General features: G+C 36.9%; 1 protein-coding gene across 1 annotated transcript in view; it reads right to left on the bottom strand.

Moving 5' to 3' along the window:
* Positions 1-19,293, bottom strand: part of pla2g4aa (phospholipase A2, group IVAa (cytosolic, calcium-dependent)) — a 32,086-nt gene extending 12,793 nt beyond the window's left edge. Inside the window, exons 1-12 of the mRNA XM_066661769.1 lie at positions 19,188-19,293; positions 17,713-17,829; positions 16,552-16,633; positions 16,159-16,307; positions 15,383-15,496; positions 11,103-11,140; positions 10,860-11,004; positions 10,048-10,184; positions 8,890-9,112; positions 4,471-4,585; positions 2,398-2,535; positions 260-349 (exon numbers count right to left, since the gene is read on the bottom strand). Coding sequence (XP_066517866.1) covers positions 260-349; positions 2,398-2,535; positions 4,471-4,585; positions 8,890-9,112; positions 10,048-10,184; positions 10,860-11,004; positions 11,103-11,140; positions 15,383-15,496; positions 16,159-16,307; positions 16,552-16,633; positions 17,713-17,745 — 1,264 coding nt within the window. The 5' untranslated portion in view covers positions 17,746-17,829; positions 19,188-19,293. The remainder of the gene's footprint in view (positions 1-259; positions 350-2,397; positions 2,536-4,470; positions 4,586-8,889; positions 9,113-10,047; positions 10,185-10,859; positions 11,005-11,102; positions 11,141-15,382; positions 15,497-16,158; positions 16,308-16,551; positions 16,634-17,712; positions 17,830-19,187) is intronic.
* Positions 19,294-21,609: the final 2,316 nt, after the last annotated feature.

Here is a 21,609-nt window from a genome sequence, read left to right as displayed (position 1 = left end):
TGTTTCCTTGTATTTACATAGCACTTTTCAAAAACCCATAGAGGCTAACAATGCTAAAAGTGTCTTGAATGGTACCAGAGATTAAGAGCCTGCAATTTAATGGGTTAACAGGTCACATTTTATAAAAACTGCATGCCGGAGATGCAACTGTAGAAGCGTGTTGTGTCTTAAAGATTATCATCTAAGAGGAATCCAAGTTTAAGACCAAAAGCAGAACGACTCCAAAGAGATGAGAATCACTGATCACACCGCTGCTTACCAAGTTCCTCCTCCATCGTGCTGCCGTCTATGGTCTCTTTTACCCCCAGCACCCTGTTAAACAGGATGGAGAAAGCACTGCCCCATACACCTACAACATATATGCACACACAACACAAACAATTCAGAAGAATGTACTGTCCCTTCACATCCATTTCTCTTGCTGTGATTCTCAATTCTAAATTCTCAGAATTTAGAATTACTTTATTGGCCACTGTGATTGCACACTGAGGATTTAACCCATTTAACCCAATCCGTGCACTGAAACACACATTTACTAGTGAACACTAGGTGGCAGTGAGCACATATATGCTCACTGGTGGACGGAATGGTGGACAGCCCTAGCCATGGCACCTGGGGAGAAGTTAGGAGTTCGGAGCCTTGCTCAAGGGCACTTTAGTCATGCCCTGCAGGATCTGGGGATCGAACCGGTTACAAGCCCAGTTCTCTAAACACCAGTCACCGGGGCTTCGTAAACATGTTTTTGCAATTATACTGCACTTAATGCCTTTCTTTCTTGGTATGAGCACTGACTAGTTTTCCTTCTAGGTTTGAGCTCTGAGTAGAATGTATTGTTTATTACACTTACTACGTTATGTTCAGTATCAGCACTGGTCTGAGCTCAGAGAGAACTTGGACCCTACATTATTTGTACTAGCTAGTATACATATTCTGTCTGAAAGCTAAGCATTTTTGTGAGTCACTCTGGATAAGAGCATCTGCTAAATGCTGTAAATGTAAATATATTCAAACGATTTCCAGCATAAACAGACTGGAGAGCAACAAATGGTGAGGAAACATCTTCTGAATTGTATAAAGTGAGTATTTTTTTTTACCAATCATGAATTATGCCTTTAAAGCACTTGAAGGTGCACTCATTGTGGACAAGAATTAAGAGAAATGCACCAATTTTGACCAACAGATTATATAAAAACTCCCACGGCACCGTGATGAAGTGGAGTGGTGTCTGTGATCCAGAACTAATGATGCCATATCAGCCCCTGACCTCACTAATATGTATTGTTATGCGACTGAATGTAATCAGATCCAAACAGCATCAAGAGCAAAGCCTTCCCAAAAGAGCAGAGGAAATAAAGCAGCAAAAGGAAACAATTCATTTATTTTTATTATTATTATTATTTTGCTCTTAATTTAAGAAGAAATTAAAATTTTTACTGAATGGTTACTTTACTGCTGTTCCTTTATCACTTGAAGGTTTAGGTTTTCTGAGGTCATTCAGATAATCAGATAAGGTTACATTTGGACAAACACTTTCAAAGCACAGGCGCCTAAAATGCAGATCTGAAATGCCTTGTTTGGTTCAGTGTAATGGAAGTGGTCCTGGTGCAGTGGGCTGTTTATAAACATTGTGCTCTATACCTGATATCTGTCTGCACAGGCTAAATGCTCCTGAAGCAACCGGATGACTAAACACTTTATTCTGACAGCCAGATGGTTAAAGACTTCCACATTAAGAGCTGCGATATCATAATATGAGAAGATGATGCATACTTATGATTCTGTGTATGGTTATTGAATGAAAGGTATATTACTATGGAGACAAAAAAGGGCCAAAAATGTTGTCAATTTGAGAAAAAAATAACTGAAAAATCAAAATATGAAATGGAAATGGTAAGGTTTGATGTTGAACTTTAAAAATGACCATGATGTATTTAAGCTAAAATAAGTGCAAGGTTGTATGACATATTATCATAATATAAATTATTCTTTTTATTAAGTTTCATTTGAGATTTTGATATTTGAGATCTTAATTTTTATTTTTATATTTCAAATTGTATGTTTTCAGATTCAGATCTTACATTTTATAGTTTCAAAACTATAGCACACAAAGTTTTTTTTCCCCCCATTAATTTTGTTTCTGACTTTTGACCCAGATCTGGAGTGTGTGTGGGGGGGGATTAATATTCACATAGTAATTAATGTTCACATATTAATTAATACATATTTTCATGCCAAACTATGATTACTACTATAATTACAGTTTAACCCGACCTTAATATAAAACCTGTGTGCTGTGTTTTTGCCCACATAGTCCCTAACAGAGTAGATGTAGCTGTTTTGTAGACAAAATAAAAGGTCAGACATGAGCTACAGATATGTGGCTAACAGCACTCTTACCCATGAGGAAGTGCAGTGGGTTCTCTTCATACTTTTTCACCACGCTGCCCATGAAGAACTTGCTGCCAAAAAGCTCAGGGGGCATGAAGGTGCCATACTTAGCCATGCCAATCTCATATGGACTGAACTCCACCCAGTCTGATGATAAAAACACATCAAGTTAGGACACCTGCAGTTTCTACCAGAAAAGGAAATGTTTACATGAACATATGAACCTATGAATTTATCCTCATTGGGCTGAATGGGCCTCGCATGTAATTCATCAGAATGAAGTCTGTTAATGAATCCACTGTAACTTAACAATCCACTTTGTTTAGTCAAAAGTGTTGTGTGACAAACTGCCTACTCTAAAAATAGTCTTCCTATAATAATAGATACATTTGAGTTGGTGTGATGATGATGACGACTCGGGTCAGTGGAGATGTCCAAGTCAATCATTATTCCAGCAGCTATGCGCAGCATTTGCATATTCACCACCGCTTTAAACAAATGTAAACAAATGTGGTTGGCCTGCATCTCCTCTGGCTCAGGAGGATGAACTGTCTGATATCTCAACGAGTACTGGGACTTTCACTTTATGTTGTTTTTTCTGAGCCTATGCACAGAGACAATACTAGAGTTCTATTGTGTATTGTGACCTGTGTTGGATAGTGTTGACAATGCAAATGATGGACAGCTTCTAGCAATGAGTTATGTAACTTACTAAAGTCATTTTCATATAAAGGTACAGCAGAACAGCAGACGTTTCTGCATTTTCTTTAGTATTCTGACGTGCCCAATGTCTGGGTGTCTTAGTCATTTACTCTAGTGTTTCTCATATATTTCATACCACATCTGAATTTGTAACAAGTTGAACTGACTTCATTAATCCAGTATTGATGTACAGTGAAGCTGAGAATAATCGTGTTTATCGAGCTAGTGCTTATCGAGCAGGGTCATATAACGCCGCGGTCACAAAGGGATGTGTCTGCAAATATGACACGCTACTGCTCTGTACTCTCTCTTCCCTGTCTAAGCCAACACAGTGGCGGCACTAACAATTTTGTTTCAAAATGGGAGATATTATACAAATATTACATGCGGATTACAAATTACAATAACGCAAGAGTCACACTACACCCCGGTGTTCTTTTGAATTGTGCTACCTTGTCGAAATGCCATACCTTGCCATAGTGTACTTTTATATGTACAGTCACCTAAAAACAGTAGGTTGGATATTTTGATAACTTAAAAGATGCGTGTCTTCCTACTATAAGCAGGAGAGCCTAAATCCCTGTATGAAGGCAAATATAAGGTACTTTAATAATAAATTGTTTAACGCTATATATTTATAATTTTTTGCACATTTGATTCAGCATGTACATTCCTGGAATGCTGAAACAAATAACAGTAAGCGATTGTAAAATGCACAAAAAGGACAAAAAATTCACTATGAAAAACAATATAAACATTCAAAATTGTGGGTATGAGCATGCACAATTTGTCAGAACACCTGTTTAGAACTTGCAGACAGTATACAGCCTCAAGCACTGAGTACCACCACAGCCAACACTCAGCATTACATTAATAAAGTAAATAGTTTCATTTTATGTTATTGGAGTCTATGAGGACATATACAGCAATGTTTATTTATTCAATTATTTATTTTAAGTAGCTCAAACCTGCTATCTATGCTGATAGATAGTTCGTTTGTTCAGATTTCAAAAGGTGATCTTGCACGTAAAATGGTTATTGGCCACTGCTCTACATTAGAGATTCAGAATGACTTTCAATCTGAGTCATGTTACAGATGTAGGTTAATGCAGGGTTAGGGTTTTTGCGTAATGACTAACACCTATAATGTTGTGTTTTCGGGCTGAGCTGGAAACTGAACTCTATTCTGTTGTGTGAAAGGCTGCTATAATTCACTAATCATATGGAACTGTGCAATGAATACTGCATTCATGTTATAGCACTGAAATATTTATGTTTAGAAAGAATCAGAAATACCTGTAGAAATCCAGAGGTTGAACTTGAATTAATGAATAAAAACCAAAGAATTTATGACATGTTTTGTAATAACAATTTTCTTACCAGCAAACATGAGCTCAGAGACTCTGGGTTTGACATGAAGGCAGGTGAAGAGAGGAAGAGGGCTTTGACCTGCATTAATCTTCTCCTGCATGGAGCTCAGTTTTGTGTCCATCCGCTGTTGAACAAAGACAAACATTCATTCATTATCTGTAACCGCTTATCCAGTTCAGGGTCGCCTGGAATCATTGGGCGCAAGGCAGGAATACACCCTGGAGGGCGTATCACAGGGCAACACAGACACACACACCTACGGACACTTTGGACACCAATCCACCTACCAACGTGTGATTTTGGACTGTGGGGGGAAACCGGATCACCCGGAGGAAACCCACGCAGACACGGGGAGAACACACCAACTCCTCACAGACAGTCACCCGGAGTGGGAATCGAACCCACAACCTCCAGGCCCCTGGAGCTGTATGACTGCGACACTACCTGCTGCGCCACCGTGCCGCCAAAGACAAGCATATGTCATGGTAATTTTACAGAAGAAGGAAAAAGCTGTCAAAGTAGACAAGGGAAACGGACAATGGAAATGGAATATATTATTTTAGTAACAAAATATGTCTCGTGCAAAATTCTACATCGTCTCATGAATGGTCTCTTTCATCCTCATTTTTATTTTAGCCAATTAATACAGCTCTCATATCTACAACTCACATTAAAGGTAATGTCTACAGGAACTGCAGTTCTCTCTGGTTTGTTTACGTTCAGAAGCTCAGCGTCTTTTAAAGTGACACGGTATATATTAAGTTTAACTTGTTTAAATTATCACATAATCTCATCTGTAACTTGAGTTGTTTAGTTCTGTAGCATTTTCAGTCTTTGTATACTTTTATGCAATTAGCACCCTCTCAAATTTCATTTCCAACAAAAATGATCTAAAAAAGAAAAATTTGTCAATATTGCCCACCTATGGAGAACTCTTTTCATGATTTTCAACATTTGGAGATCTCTTAGCCATTTCTCTGCCATGAGCAGAGAGAGAGAAAATCCTAGCATATTGGACAGATCTGAGAGTCTTTTTTTTTACCATTTCATAAACACATTAGACAATTTTCCAATACACAAACAGACTGGAAAACTGTGAAGAAACATCTTCTGAATTTTATAAATAAAGTGTTTTTTTTTTAATTAAATACTGAATGTCACCTTTAAAAGCAATAATATATTTATTTATATGGAATAATATTCTGAGCCTAATAATCATAATCTTAAACCTAATCTCAGAATCTAAAACTGAGTGGTTTTGTTTTCTCTTGGCTTTTCCTGCAAAATGAGGCAAGCATACGAAACACGCACACGCACATGCACACACACATGCGCGCGCGGCAAACAGAACATCACTGTCTCGTCATTCCAGTTTTAAAAGATCCACATTTTTCATTGCTGGAGGACCAGAGTTCCGCTGTTCCTGTCTCGAGATGATTTATGGCTGTAAAGGAAAGCTCAAAACACCTTCTCAAGAACTTATGTGAACAGAGCAGATTATTTTTTAGAGATACAGGGTTTCCTTTGGTGGACCACACTGATAAGAGAGCTTTGTATTGAACCAGGTTATGAGTGTTCAACATCAGGAAGCATTAACTCTGAGGGATAAGGCCTAAAAAAATACATTTGCCTTTGAACAAGTTCGGTAAATGAATGAAGAATGTTTTTCTAACTCACATCAAAACACACTGAAACTGCAGCTTTTTCCTGGCCACAAATGAGCTGAGATCATGGGTGTGCCTCTATTTTGTCAGCACGCCACATATTTCAGGACCAGGAACAGATGAGGAAATTCATTTTTAATACCAGAGGACTTTAAGCAGCACAAACCCATGTGTGACATGATATTGATTTACAGATGCTGAGAATCTGGAAACATATAAATAATGCAACAATGATGAGTTCCAGGCTTGTACAGCCACCGATACGCCAAAATGTTGTTGCACTGCGATAACGAAACTGGCAGGTTCAGTGAAAACCACCCACAGCTGAACGTGAAGTTAAGGAAACATTGCAGAAATATTACGCAGGACTTTTAAGGCTTTAGGTCTGAGTTAAACTACTTTAAATATTGAGATAACAGACTACAACTAAAACAAGGACACACAGTATCGCTGATGCAAAGCACAGAGGAGCGCCCCTTGTGGGGCATTTGGTTAAACATACTCGAGGTACTATATGACTTATAAGCCAGTAACAAGCTACAGGGCAGGTTTTTCATATCTAACAGGGCTGAAAATATGTGGGACAAATCTAAATGTGATTTGAATTGCAAATATATTCTTAAAATTAAGATCCAGGCCTGTTTTTACAACCAAGAAGACCAAGAATATCTGGCTTTAACTGTGAGCGCTGAATATAGAGTGCCAGACCGTCATATCGTTATGGTTGTAATCATGTACACAAATGTTTTAAAACTTGTTAATGCAGGCTGGAAATAAAACTGCACAATCACAAATTGCAACTTTATTATAAATAATCTTTCAGCCCTAATACCTACCACTATTTAACCATCATGGACATGCCCTGTATAAACTCAGAACACATTTATAGGTTCACAAGTGATTGTGGATAGTAAATACAATGCTATATTTGGGCTGTAAACATGGAGACTTCAGGTTGAATTATGCAGAAATGTTGAAAAACTTTTAGTATTGCATTTAATTAGTGTAATTAATAAAGAAATTTAATAAAGCAAAGCAAATGAAATACTTTCAACATTAAACAAAGCTGAAAATCCTACGTAAAACTTTTCAAAGGAGGATTCCTCTTCCTCGCTATCTGCAAAGCTTCACAGATTTTCCTGGAAGATACCCTTCTTCTTAATGATTTCCAGCTGTTGCAGCTTTAGTTCACATGGTCCATAAATCTAATTTTAAACAGCACTTTATTCCAGCACTGCAGCAATCCATCAATTAAAATCAAACACTGAGCCATAATAAGTAATATTTGTAGATTTATAAAAGCAGTCTTCGGATCTCTAATGATTACTGTCTGTTGTCAGAAATTTATGAAAGACATTAAACTGACATTGGGAACTACAATGCATGTCCAAAACTTAGTAGACAGCACTTAAAAAGAGTGATTAATAAATGAAATGAAGACACAGACATTAACTAATTTGTTCCCACTCAGTATTGTAAACGAACAAAGCGTTAGATGACCTATCCTCACTAATCTTCAAAAACTAAATACCACCAAATCATCCCAGCATCTAGGGTAAAGCCTTCCCAGAAGAGCAGAAACACAAATGACCTGTGTATACCCTTCCGTTCAGAAGAAATGTTGGACAAGCAGCTGTCCGTCAACTTTGCGTTTACAGCATAAATTAAAACCTAATGCAAACAGCTACATTCTACAAAAATACACAGGGAACTGAGCTCCACCATGACCACCATGTAAAAACACTGCTATTGTTTTTGACAGACGAAGGAAAAGCAGTCCACATGCAAAAAGGAAAAGATATAAATATCACAGTCTCCTTTTCAATGATATCTTCGGCCTAGCGTTTTCACATGAATGGCGTCCAGGTACCAGCGCAGTAATTTGCATAAAGTGCATCTTTCACGGTGTACAAAGCAGTCTTTGTACCCAAAATAAACCTCCCCACAGACACAGTCCAGAAACCTCCAGCATTGTAGTATATACACACAGCCTCAATCTTCTGTTTGATTTACATTATTTATATAATTTTAAAACATTAGCTGACCTCCATGCCATGTGAACATTACACGATAAATGGTCTAAACTACTTTAAACAGGAGAAAAAAAAATTGTAGAGAAATCATTTTTAAAATTCTCTCCAAAGACAAAATCCTGTGTGGTTCCCTCTGCGCATCTTCAAAGCTCGTTCAGCACCAAACACAGAGAGATAACAGTCAGAAGACAAGTATGAAAATGAGTAGCTGAGGCTTTAAAAATCAAGAAGCTTTCTTACTTATTTTGTGAACTTACCATTTTTTGTGCACACAAATGTTTATAGACACTTGCTCAGCCAATATTTCTGCTGAAAGGAAGGGTACAAATTGGGACTTTGGTCTTCTTTGCAGCAATAACAGCTTCTACATATCTGAGTCTTAGTTGTGGGAACATTTCTATGATGATATGATTAAGCCACACAGGCTTCAGTAAGGTAATTTACTGATGTTGCATAAGTAAATCAAAAAATGATAAAAAAAAAAAAAAGCCACTTCAAATCATCCCAAAGGTTGTGAAAGTGCTAAATCAGGGCACAGAACACAGTTCCACTGTTCCACAGTCCAAAGGGGCTTTATATATCTCTAACCAATACTTGTAATGGGACATAGAGAGTTTAGAATGATGTGTAACTTTGGGAAACAATGAAGCATGTAACACTTTTATGAGGGTCACAGAAATCTTTGCGTATAACTGGATGCACTGGACTGTTTGCGTGTGTGCACATCTCACCCCTGGTATAAGAGTTTCTCCGATCAACATGCCGAAGATGTCTGTGAAGGTGACAGGTTGTCCTCCAGCTTTCTTCTTCCACAGAGCTTTAATGTAACGCTTAATGTGCAGCGGCATCAGCAGTTTGAGAGGACTGCTGCTCACGCTCTTCATCAGCTCCTCGTTTATCTCCCGAGGACCTTTCTCCGGGAACTCAGGGTGGGAGTACAGAGTTGACATGTACCTGCATGCCCACGCACACAGATCCATATCAGGTCAGAGAACACAGCACTGAAAATGCAATTCACTTCAAACACTTTCACAACTAATAAACCATACACTTAGGTACAGTGACTACGTGGTTATTTGGAAACAACTAATGTTACTTAGTGCTAAATAAACTCTAATGATCTATAGACTTTAATGTATAGATTTTAATGTATTAAATAATTCTTGATGCTATTCAGTATATTATGATTCATAGTTTTGTGCACATTCAAAACAACTTATTTACATTATTTGTACAAATTATTAGACATATTTTGTTGTAAATTATAAAAGCTATATTATTATGATATAATAAAAAATGTCTGCAACAAAATGAATGTATAACATTGAAAATATTTCTTGCAAAAAGTAAAAAGCAGCTGAACAGGCTCTGTCAGATTTGGCTGGTCATGGACAGAGTATTATGTAATGTCGCTGTATTATCATTACACAGCAAGCAGTGATGAGAAAGAGGAAGTGAGCTGAAGGGCTGAATGCAGAAATAACACAGTAATAACACTGATAGTGTTATCAGTATTGGCTTGCAGCACAGCAACACAGAATAAGGTTTCTCATGTGTTTATATTTGGCTTCTCTTTTCAGGACAGGACTAAAGGGGACATTAGTCATTTTCACCACTAAAACATAGCAAACATTAATTTTTATATTTGGTTTCTCTAAATTCAAGCTCACAGGTATAATGAAGCAAATTGCTTTGGGTTCCCTGTATGTTTAAAACTAAAACATTTCTGATATATCCAGGCCACTAGAAAGTACTGCAACATACTCTTTGTATTCATGTAGTCTTTATCTTACAAGAAATATAAAATCGGCAAAACTGGCCCTTCAAGACACAGCAAAAAATGCAGCACAGAAATAAAACAAAATATACACAGACTGTAAAGTACAGACCAAGTGGATCCAGAAAGTCCAGCCACGTAGGTCGCACAGTCCAGCACTCCAGATTCATACAAAGCCTTCATGACCCCAGAAAAGCCCACCATGGCTCTGAAACCACCTCCTGAGCCCACAATGGCTATGGTGGGCACCTGAGTACAAACAGAGCTGCAATAAGATACTGTTCAGAAAGCCTCAAATATGACTCTGTTTCTGTATCAAGACTCAGAATTAGGCAGTTACATCAGGCATATAAGACAGTTTTCTACATTATATAAACATTAAAAAGCTTTACCGTTAAGACAAGGTGATTTAAAAACACATTTTCTTTTGAACGACACTGTATAGACTCTCCATAAAAAATTCTGTAATTGTGAAGTCAAATTCATACAATTTTCCTTCACAATACAAGAGCTTTTAGATGTGAAACATTTCAAGGAACTGGCTTATTGACACATTCACTCACTCAAGTTTAGGAAATGATCCAAAGGATGTTATATACAATGCTTGTTTCAGTGACACTATATGCCATATTTCATGGTATAAGCTGTTGATATGCAAAGGTAACTGAGATGTCTGCTAACTTCTCCTCTCATAAAGCTATGTATCGCTACCACTAAACAGAGAAAAGGAAAATATTAATAATTAATTATTAGACACTTGTTAGACAGTATTCTAAGTCACTTTGGATCCTTTCTACAAATCCATTCTTTGTGAAATCTTCACCCAAAAAGTCAGCCGGTGGTTTGTAGCTAAAAGATTAGTAGGAAACCGTCTTTGTGCGATGAAACAAAATAGAGAAAAACTCAAGTTTGATTAAAGCGCACCTCCTTCGGCGAGCTGGGCAGGAAGCTTGGTTTCTCATGTTTTAGGAGCTCCTTGATGCCCAGCATGACTCTGTCTCTGCGTTTTTCCCTGAAGACTTTCTCCTGGTCACACAGGGCCATGCTAAAGCGCAGGTCAGTGGATGAACTACCGAAGGCACCAACAGACATGGATCATTAAAAACGTCACTAACAAAATGATTGTTATATCACTTTTATGGAACACAGACATTACAGTGAACTTACCACACTTCCAGCAACATCTCCAAGTACACCTTGGTGGTCTGGTGGAACATAAAAATACAGTGGTTATTTTTTTAGACATCAAGGAAAGTCTTTAGATGCACATAGTTATGTTACGTTAGCGCCCGCCCTCTCCGTTCCTCAAAGGAGCGGCAACTAACACGACCAACTCCACGTACAGGTCAGTCGAGGCTATTCTCATCTCTGGTACCACGCTGGTGGAACGAGCTTCCAAGCACTATCAGAGCAACAGAAACCCTCTCTGCATTCAAGAAATCCTTGAAGACCCAGCTCTTCCGAGAGTTTCTTTAATGCACTTATTACTTCCTGGCATATTGCACTTAATGTAAGGTATTTTGTATAAATTGTGCTGTAGTTTGAATGTTAGATCCTCTTTTGTAAGTCACTTTGGATAAAAGTGTCTGCCAAATGCATAAATGTAAATGTAGTTATAACATGATCCCCATGATCAGGAACCATACCTCTCTGGCTTTAAAGTCCTGATATCTTCATAGATACTGTCCAAAACCGCTACAGAAGCAAGCTTTCTGCACACAATTTCACATGCTTCTCAAAAGCCAAGTGAAAAAAACAATGAAGGGTTTACGATGTGACATGGTCAGACCTTAGTGATTTCCTGAGTGTCTATAGGTCAGTTTCACACAAAATGCAGAAGGACACACAAATTCATCAAAGTCACATACAGCCTTCAATGCCTCATAACCGCGGATGTGATTGGTGTATGATATGCTGATGAGTTGGAATCAAAAGGGCAGACTCAGGAAATGTTTGACTGATTTCTGAAGCTATTAACAGAGACAAATATTAAGTCTGATTAGTAATTGCAATAAAACTCTTAGAGGTCCAGGTTTATTCAACTCTAAAAAAAATCTGAAATTAAAGCAATGCAAACTGACTAGAAGCTGGAACTACTGACAATCCAAGGCATTTAATTAATTCAAACAACCCTTTAACTGCTTTATAATGCAGAAATACATGTACTTTTAATCACAAGTTGACCGAATATATTTGGCCATTTTTTTCAGAATCTTACTTAAAAATAGAAAGGGCACACATCCCCTCCTTCTCCACAGTGGAACACAGTTCTGGTTCTTAAAGGAGCAATCTGTAACATTGACACCAAGCGCTTAAAACCCAGAACTATAATACAGTTTCAAAACAATGGAGAGCGCTATCTGCCTCCTCCCCGACTCGAAGCTCGAGCAGGCTGCCAGTTTAAGAAAAATGAACGAAAAAGCAAGAGACAAGTTTAAGAACTTTGGACCATAATAGCTAAGAAGAAAGTGCCATAATCAACAAATTTACACCATTTTCCTGCATTTACAAGCCTTAACTGTCCAAATCCACATTAAATATTTAGACTAGACAAGGCTGGTGTCCAGTTTCGTAGTGAATTTCGTTCCACCTTATACGTGTCCATCTACGTGTCTTAAAGGCCTTCCACCTTAGGAGCCAAAGCTAGTGCTGTAGTTTTTGAAACTTTCTGAAGCAACTCCTATTCTAGTTTACCAGTTTAAATCACACAAATCAATTATATGTAATGTCACTAAATATTTACCTAAGTGAAATGTAAAAATGGAAAGAGCCCCTGCCGTTTTCCCTGTATTTATAAGAATTTATTGTCTAAAACACCTTAAATTTTAGACTAGACAAGGCTGGTGTTATTTTCTCTTCAGCCATAAATTTTCATATTCAAGCTTTTTATTTCCATCTTAAATGGACCTGTTTAAGAGTCTTATTGGTGTTATTCTCCAACTTCTTATTGAATACTCATTTTCACCATAAACAGCTATGTGAAGCAAATGCTAGCGTTGGATTTTATAAACAAAAACCGTTTTGAAACACTTCTTATTTCTCTTTTTATTCATTTAAAACACATGACCAAGTGTACATCATGTCACTATAACTATTTACTAGAGAAACATTTATATTTGCTGTGTACTGCCAAGCTTGATTTCTCTGTTCCACCTTAAATAGGTGAATATGCAAGGCTTTTCAAACACAATTCTTATTCCTTAATTTGTTTAAAACACACACACACCACAGAGAAACACACATGAATCTGCATGAATTTCTCTAAAACAAACAAACCATGGAATTTACACTTTTTAATCATGTCGTTATTCACCTTCTTCGTATAAAACACACAAAACACAGTCCTGGCACCTTTGAAACGTTGCTATGCCTCTCTTTTTATATGAAACACATAACCTAAAATAACCTTTTAATCTATACATGGGTGTCTGTACTTCTATATTTTTTTCAGAAATGATTTGCTGTTACCTGTTCAGGAGAAAATTAGCCAGCTCTGGCTCTGTTCTATATTACTGCTTCTAAACTGCCTCCACCAAGACACTAGGTTTGTAGACCTGGCAGCGGTGGGATTGGACTGTAAAATGATTGGACAGAAGGCTGGATTACAGGAGCTCTGCTCCAGACTGGGCTCTTCTCAAAGAGAATATACTGCTTCAGAAATTATATAAGAGGCAGCAGTGTTTTAGCTATGACCGTTTCCTTAATCTATGATCACACTCCCTAGACATTTTATGACTGAGTACAGTAAATATATTACAGATTGCTCCTTTAATGAAACGTCTGCAATTCTAAAACCTCTGCACTTGACGTCAGAAGCGGAGCAGAATTAGAATGCATTGTTTATTATGTTCTCTGACTAAGGAACCTGACTGGATGGTCTTATTTCACAGTGTGTGGTTGGATGGACTCAAGGTTCACAGATTAATGTGAACATGCAATAAGCAAGGGAGGTTTTCATATTCCTCCTTCAAGGTAGCACAGTAACGTTAAAATGTTGGTTCATGTCTAGATTTACAAAATGAGCCAGCAACATTGTGCTTTTACCTCAGTGCCATATATCTTCTGGTCTTTCCACAGTCAAACTTGTAAGGAGCAATAGTTTACTTAGATCAGCCAACGTATCTGTGCCAGTTTGGAATATGTTAGCACTCCGTATTTTCTTTTACAACCCTTTAGCTGTACTTTCCACAGGTCTCTCTTTGGACTGAGTGTGGCATTGTGTTATTTATTTTTAAGCAACTGTGTGAGTGTAATAATTGAACCATGTCCGTGTACCAGCACAACGTGATCTGGGAACTCCTCTCACTGGGCAAGTGCTCAAATCTGCAGTAAAATAACTGGCAGAATTTCTCATCTCACCCCAGAACCAAATGCTAGGATAACAGTTTTTAAGACCTTCTTTCTATGTGCATTCCCTCAGGGCTTGGACCAGGGCACTAACCTCACAAACTTTAATACACCCTGATGAAGCCTAGTGGCCTTTATGGTGCTTTAATATTTTGATCCAACCTGAGGTTTACACTTTGTTGTCTAGCCTTCACAACCCAGGAAGGCGTTACCTGATAGGCATAATAGATACATCACAGCAATCGGCAAGATTTACTCTGTCCAACTATAACCTCATTATAAAATATCTTATTGGGCCTAGTTCTAAAAAAAACCTTAAATAGGTCCTTTCATTATTTGTTCTCTGTTGAATCTGTGCTGAAGGATATTAGACTAGCTTGTTCTGTGCCAAGCTGCTCATGGAAACTGGAGCTCAGTTATTTTCTAAGGTGGTGAAGAACAAAAAAAAAAAAAAACCTCAGTAAAAGCAAATTAAGATCATCACTTAATACAACATTATAGCATTAACAGCTACATCAACAATTCTGTGCAACAGCTGTTCTCTTAGGTTTGTTCACGTGCAGAAGAGCCATATCTTTTAAGGGGGAACGGTATATTTGAGGGAAGAATGACTGTTGACTGTCTGTGGCTGAAGTGTAACTTGTCTGTAAGTTTTAATTCATTGTTTGAATTACCACAGAAACTCATATGTAACTTGAGTTATTTAGTTTTATATTATATTCACTCTGTGTTTACTTTCATGCATTTAGCACTCTCTTGAAATTAGAGTCAGGCCCACATTAAGTAATCTGAATCAGCAAGAATAAGTCAATATTACCGACTTATATGCTCATCTCGGATCATGCTTATTAACTCCGGATAACTTTTCTCTGCTGTGAGCAGTGAAAAATCCTAGTATATCAGCCAGAGACCCTTTGTTTTTTAACCATTTACAGACACTGAGGCTTTGATTAGAACAGTTTCCAGACTGGAAAGCAGCTGATGGCAGGGAAACATCCTCAGAATATTATTAGAAAGTATTGTTTGATTAAAATAATGGATGTTGCTTTTAAGCATTTCTATCCATGCTTGTTTTGCCCCTTGAACACTCTCCAGCTCACCTTCCCTATAGGCATGGCCACAGTCTCTGCCTGCCCAATATTGAGGTTGTTGATGGAATATGTAGCCGTTCCCAGAGTCTCGTCCATCACATAGTTAGCATCCATTAATGTCATCTGAAAGGAAGAGAGATATTTTGATCACACAGGATTCACTGTATAAAAAGCACTGTATGTTGAGGTGTATGGTGCATGTACGTCAATCCATACGATTGAAATATTAGTCATTGTGTATTATACGTGGTTTTACATACTGTTCCAAAAAAAACGTGTCTCCATTTTTGTGGATATTTAGTTTACTACATCAGTCCTTCACATTGCGTGAAACTTTCAAGATGAATGGACCAAAAGAAATGCTCCAAAGTTACTTGAAATAAAATGTTTTTGCATTGACTTACAATGAATTAAAAATTTGTTGTTCCGTCTCCAGTAAAGTTACTATTTTTGGAGTTACATGTTTTTAACTGGAAGGCGACGATATGCTATGGCCCAATTTACATGATTACCATTTACAGTTCATAAAAAACACAATGTTATTTTCCAGAAAATGCCATATTTACATGTGCTACCTGCAGAAAATGAGCCATTTTCCATATGGAAAATCAACAAAGAATGTCATTTTCTAGTCCTTTTAAACATTTGCGACTAGTGTCTTAACATGCACGTACATTCATTTTTGCCTGTGGCTGTGACTGTCAGTCTCCTATATAACGTGATCATATAGAACACATAAAAACATATTGTTCCTCATTGTTTGATGTGTGAGTGTGAGTGTTCACCTCCAGAATATTGTCCTGTTGGGGGTCCAGCAGGAATTCAAAACTTTCATTCCATTTCGGATGGATGTCGTTGTCTATGTGACGTGTTCGTTTTCTCGACTCCGGAGCCGTGGGGATGGAAAGCTCCACGTAAGGATCCGGTGTGTCCACTACACACAAAAACACATACCAGAGAGAGAGCAGTATATACTTACATAGTGTACACTGAAAATTGATAACGTTTTTGGAAATGAGTAAATACTAAATAGGAACTAACACACACAGAGACACATGCACACACACACATGCATACATAAAGCATCTTGAGGTTGTTGTTACACATTTGTAAAATATGAAAATAATAATAATATTAATAAAAACAAACAAACTAACAAAAAAGTTGTCTTCACTCACACAAGTCTCCCAGTGCTCCTTTAGTGACATTTTCTGCCCTCAACACAGTCACATGGAACTTATGTGAATACTGGTGCTCTACCTGGCAACACGAAAAGAAAAAAACTAGTGTGAGGGACTGAGTGTGTGTCCACTCATGGTCCACTCTGTTAGACACTCCTACCTGGTTGGTCCACCTTGTAGATGTAAAATCAGAGACAATAGTCCATCTGTAGCTGCACAGTGTGTGTTCATCGTCCTCTAGTCCTTCATCAGTGACACAGGACGCTGTCAGCTGGGTGTTTTTGGTCGGTGGACTATTCTCAGGCCAGCAGTGACACAGAGGGGTTTAAAAACTCCAGCAGCACTGCTGCGTCTGATCCACTCGCACCAGCACAACACACACTAACACACCACAGTGTCACAGTGTCAGTGTCACTGCAGAGCTGAGAATCATCCATCACACAAACCACAACTGTGCTGTTCAGTGGTCCAGGGTGACCAGAACAGGGTGAAAAGGGGCTAACAAAGTATGCAGAGCAACAGATGGACTACAGTCTGTAATTGTAGAACTACAAAGGGCTCTTGTATGGTCAGTAGAGTAGAGAGAATGGACAGCAAATGAGTGTAAAAACAAGACGGTGGTTATAAAATTCTGAGTGATTAGTGTACATACAAAATCTTATTAAACACATACTGTTAAATAATGTACACATACAAATTAAATAGAAAAATATTATTACCATTATATACGGTTACATTGAAATATATTACATCTATCGAACAAATAGTCACATGACCTCAAATTGTATAAAATCTGAAGCATGTATAATTTGCCATTAATAGGGTGGTAACTTATTCTACCAGGGAATAATTTCCTAGGCACAGTCTCCAAGAATTTCCAAGAATTAGAATTTGCAATCGAATCCCAGGAAAGGAGCAGCTGGGAAACGGCTCTTGGCCTATCTGAACGTACTGTAGATTCACAGGAAACTGTGGCCATGTGTGTGACCAAGTGCAGAAAAATACTCTGAGAGGAAAATGCAAATGAGCACTGTAATTCTGAGTCAGCCTGCATGCTGTATAATCTCAAATGACTCTTTAGAATGAAATATCCCCCTGTTAGACTCATTGACGCAGAGAAAGTAATCATCAGAGAATAAGACAAATTTCAGGACTTACTATAATGTACTGATATGGATCTATGGCAGACATTCTGTCAGCAATGAAAAGATCACATCAAGCATCTAGAAATCAGAAAAGGCCCCCACTCATTCTTCTGGGAAGCACCTGTCAGCTCTGTATGGGGAAACAAGAGAAGATTATTTAATGAAAAGAAAAGGAAATTCTCACAGAAAAATTCATTCTCATCCTTGTATAAGTCATGTCTATTCTTTTTACTTTCCCTAAACACTGTGTTTTTCTTTTACTATTTGTGTGAGCTTTTATCTCATCTTTACTTTGAAACTGTAAGACAAAAAATAACACCAGTTTATCTTATTACAAACTACACATGCAAAAGGTGATTATGTTTCCACTATTAAAAATATAACAAACTGCCTTGTAATATACTGTAAAATCATATCATTTTGGCAATTATTGCTATTTATTTGAAAACTGTTTCATGTAACATTGGAGGATTTATAGACCTCTCTGGTGGAAATGTGTAACTGCATGGCACTTAGTGAGGGATGTGTCTTCGAGGATTGAAGTGAATCATCTTGCATGGTCATCATATATTCATCAGTTTAATTTTCAAATTTTAAAACAAGTTACAAAATCCAATAACTTGGATTTAAAAAAATCAAGTTTGGACCTGAACCTTATCTCTTAAAACAATGTCTCATGCATCAGAATATTTATAAATATGTCGTTTAATACTTTTCTTTAAGGAACTTTTAGTCAGAGCTCTGATTCCATCCACCCTTAGTGTGATTAATTCTGACTGAGTAACTTTCTCTGAAACTGAACTTTAGACATTCAACCACTGTGAATGAAAACATGAATGAAAGTGTTATGTACTTAAATGACATATTAATTCAAATGCATAAAATGACTACAAAATATAAATATTACATTAAAAATGTCTGGTCTTTCAGATCACCTGTGTTATTCGTAATGTTCTCAGATAAACAGTTAAATGACGTAATATTTCAGTTAATATAGTTGTTAAGTGCGTTTCTGTGCAGAGAGGTGGATGGTTGTGTGAAGCAATGAAACAAACTTCAGTGGTTAGTGCGGAACCCAGGGTTATACAGTGAAATAAAGCCAGTTTAAAGCAGAAAAGAGGACATACGTTAAAAACCCAAAACTAATCATTTTTAAAACCTAACTAAAGCAAATTTCTCCACGACATGGGTGATTTTCGGTCCACAAATAAAACAAATATGACACGAAATGCTTCCGAACTAGATTTGATAATATTTACAAAGCAGAAAATGGCTTTTTAAATCGAATTTCCCGTTCCACCTTAAATGGCGCTGCTTTTACCTGTAAGTTAACTGCCGCTCTATTTAAGATGGAACGGAAAATTCCAAAAAGAAATCATGTTAACTGATGTTTAAGTCATTTGCCGGACATAATAGCCAAAACAAGACAATACGGTTTATAATGTTCTTACGCGTTTGTTTTAATAAATTACACGCGAGTTTACGTACCTTTACCGAGGAATAAAATCATGACCTAGAGCAAAACTCATTCCTCTCCAAAATTTCTGACAAACTGGAGAAATACAGAGAAAAAAATACCTCTCCTGACTCTAACTCCTCCCTCAGCACTCATATCTCCTCCCTTCATTTTATCTCTGACACGCCTGTTAAAGAAATACACATACATTGTTAGCCATTAAAATCTCTTTTTATTTATTTCATAAAATTCATCTTTAACATGCAATACTTTGAAACTGTGAAGTACTAAAAACAATCTCAAAAACACAGACTCAGATAGACAGGATTTCTGACATCACAAACATAAGGCATGTGGTCTGTTGTTGGCATGGGGCTTTCCTGGTAAGCATAAGCTGCAGGTGAGTGGCAGAGGTGTGGGTAGATGGAGGGGCTAATGTTTATAGATCCCAATGCACTGGAAGAAGGTAAAGGTTTGGAATTATTTCTAAACCATTTTAAGGAATTAGGGGAGTTTGTTTTCTTGGAAAACAAATAACTTCATGTACTGGTGTGAATGGGTGAAAGTAAAAAAAAATTAGAGGGACTGAAGAATTTACTTTAAACCACTGTTTTCATCATACGGGTTGTATATGGACTATTCATTTTCCCTTTCGTTTCTGCAATAAAAGTGTGTCCTGAGACTTTTGACACACCCTGTACATCTATAATGAAACTTTAATAGTGATTAAATTTTACACCACACACTTTTGTAGCAATATAAGCCAGAAACAATGACTCTTGCACACAGAAACATATAAAATATGAAAATTGAAGAAAAGCCAAAGAGACAAAAACTACTTAATAAAATGAAGGAGTGGTGATAATGAAAGATATGGGACATGCCCAAACTTTGATTCACCCATTTTAAAGAGCATTACAGGAAACAGACTTTTTTTTTTTACTGTACACAGGAACATGGGCTGCATCCCAAACCACATCCTTATGTAAAGTACACATGCTATACATGCAATATGCACTACACTAATTAATGTGCTACTGTTAGTAGTTTGCTATTTGTCATGAAATGTATTTTATGGAAGCAGTTATCTTTAAACACTAAATATGAGTTTTATTTAAAATTTACACCATAAAATTGGCTTACACAAGGCCTATACACACATGTACCTCATCAAATAAAATGTAAAATAACATCTTACACAGTGTATTGTGTTTTGAAAATTGTAATGGACAATTAATGTTAAAATCCCTTCTGGTCATTGACTAAACCCCTAAACTAATCTCTGTTCAGACAGAGACTATTCCAACAAGACAAATTTCCTAATCCCTAAACATTTTAGAGTTTGTATTTAGTTCCCAACTCAGTTAAACACTGGACTTTCAATGGAAATCTACTTTAAATGGCTCAGTTAATTATATAATGGCAGAAAAAAAAAGTTTGTTGCATTTAGAAGATGTTAATTTAATATTATTGTTGTTTACCTTGACTTGAAAAGTAAAAAAAAAAAACTTACCCTCCAGATAAATGTCTGAAACTTTGTCACATTGTGAACGTTTTTAAGTTAATTCTTTTCAAATAATTATTTTATTTATTTATTTATTTATTTATTTATTTATTTATTCATTAATTTTATTTTACCTCAGTATATTTATATCAAACATTTATATGAATATATACGCTTGCCTATAAATGTTTGTACCCTTAACTTCAACTGCACTTCACTCTTTCACCGCAGTGTGGCGCACGTGGTTCAAGGCATTTGTCAAATTTATACTTTCTTCCATTGCCAAACTTTTAAACCAGCTTTTTTAATATGCATACATTGTACACAGTCAGATCTACTGTGGTGGTACCCTAACTGTTGCTTTTCTGTACCTTAAGTTAGGGAACATAATTGTACCTTATTCTATATTAATAGTATATTTTGTGTTGATTTCATACGCCCCATTTCATCTTCAGGACTTTTATTATGTTGTTTATTTTACACATTTATATAATTTAAGAATACAGATATCCCCCTCTCCATCTGGAGAAGTGAATGTAATGAACCTTTAAGGAACACAACTGGACTTTAATGCCACTGTTGTACCTTTAAATATACATTTACACTGTTTGTACCTTTAGTGACCAATAACGTTACTGTACCATTCACGCAATCATTTTCCTATGAATAAATGCCATCAAATCTCACAGCAATGTTCTGTCATCAAGTGTAAAGCATTTCATAAGAGTGGAGGCTGTTACTGCAGCAAAGATGGACACACTTTTAATACTCTTGGTTTTAAAAGATAGATCAGCAGGTGCCCACAAAAGTTTGGTCATATAAGGTATGTCTTTTGGAAAATTGGAAGGGCTGACGCTACTCATGTCTTGCAGATTCACGTTTTATTACTTCACTGTCATTCATCTTCAGACTTACGCAGAGGTGAATATATCTAGGTAATGTTTGACTTC

Source organism: Hoplias malabaricus, chromosome 1, assembly GCF_029633855.1.
Source record: "Hoplias malabaricus isolate fHopMal1 chromosome 1, fHopMal1.hap1, whole genome shotgun sequence".
Taxonomy (NCBI): domain Eukaryota; kingdom Metazoa; phylum Chordata; class Actinopteri; order Characiformes; family Erythrinidae; genus Hoplias; species Hoplias malabaricus.
This window is presented reverse-complemented; position numbering and strand designations above follow the sequence as displayed.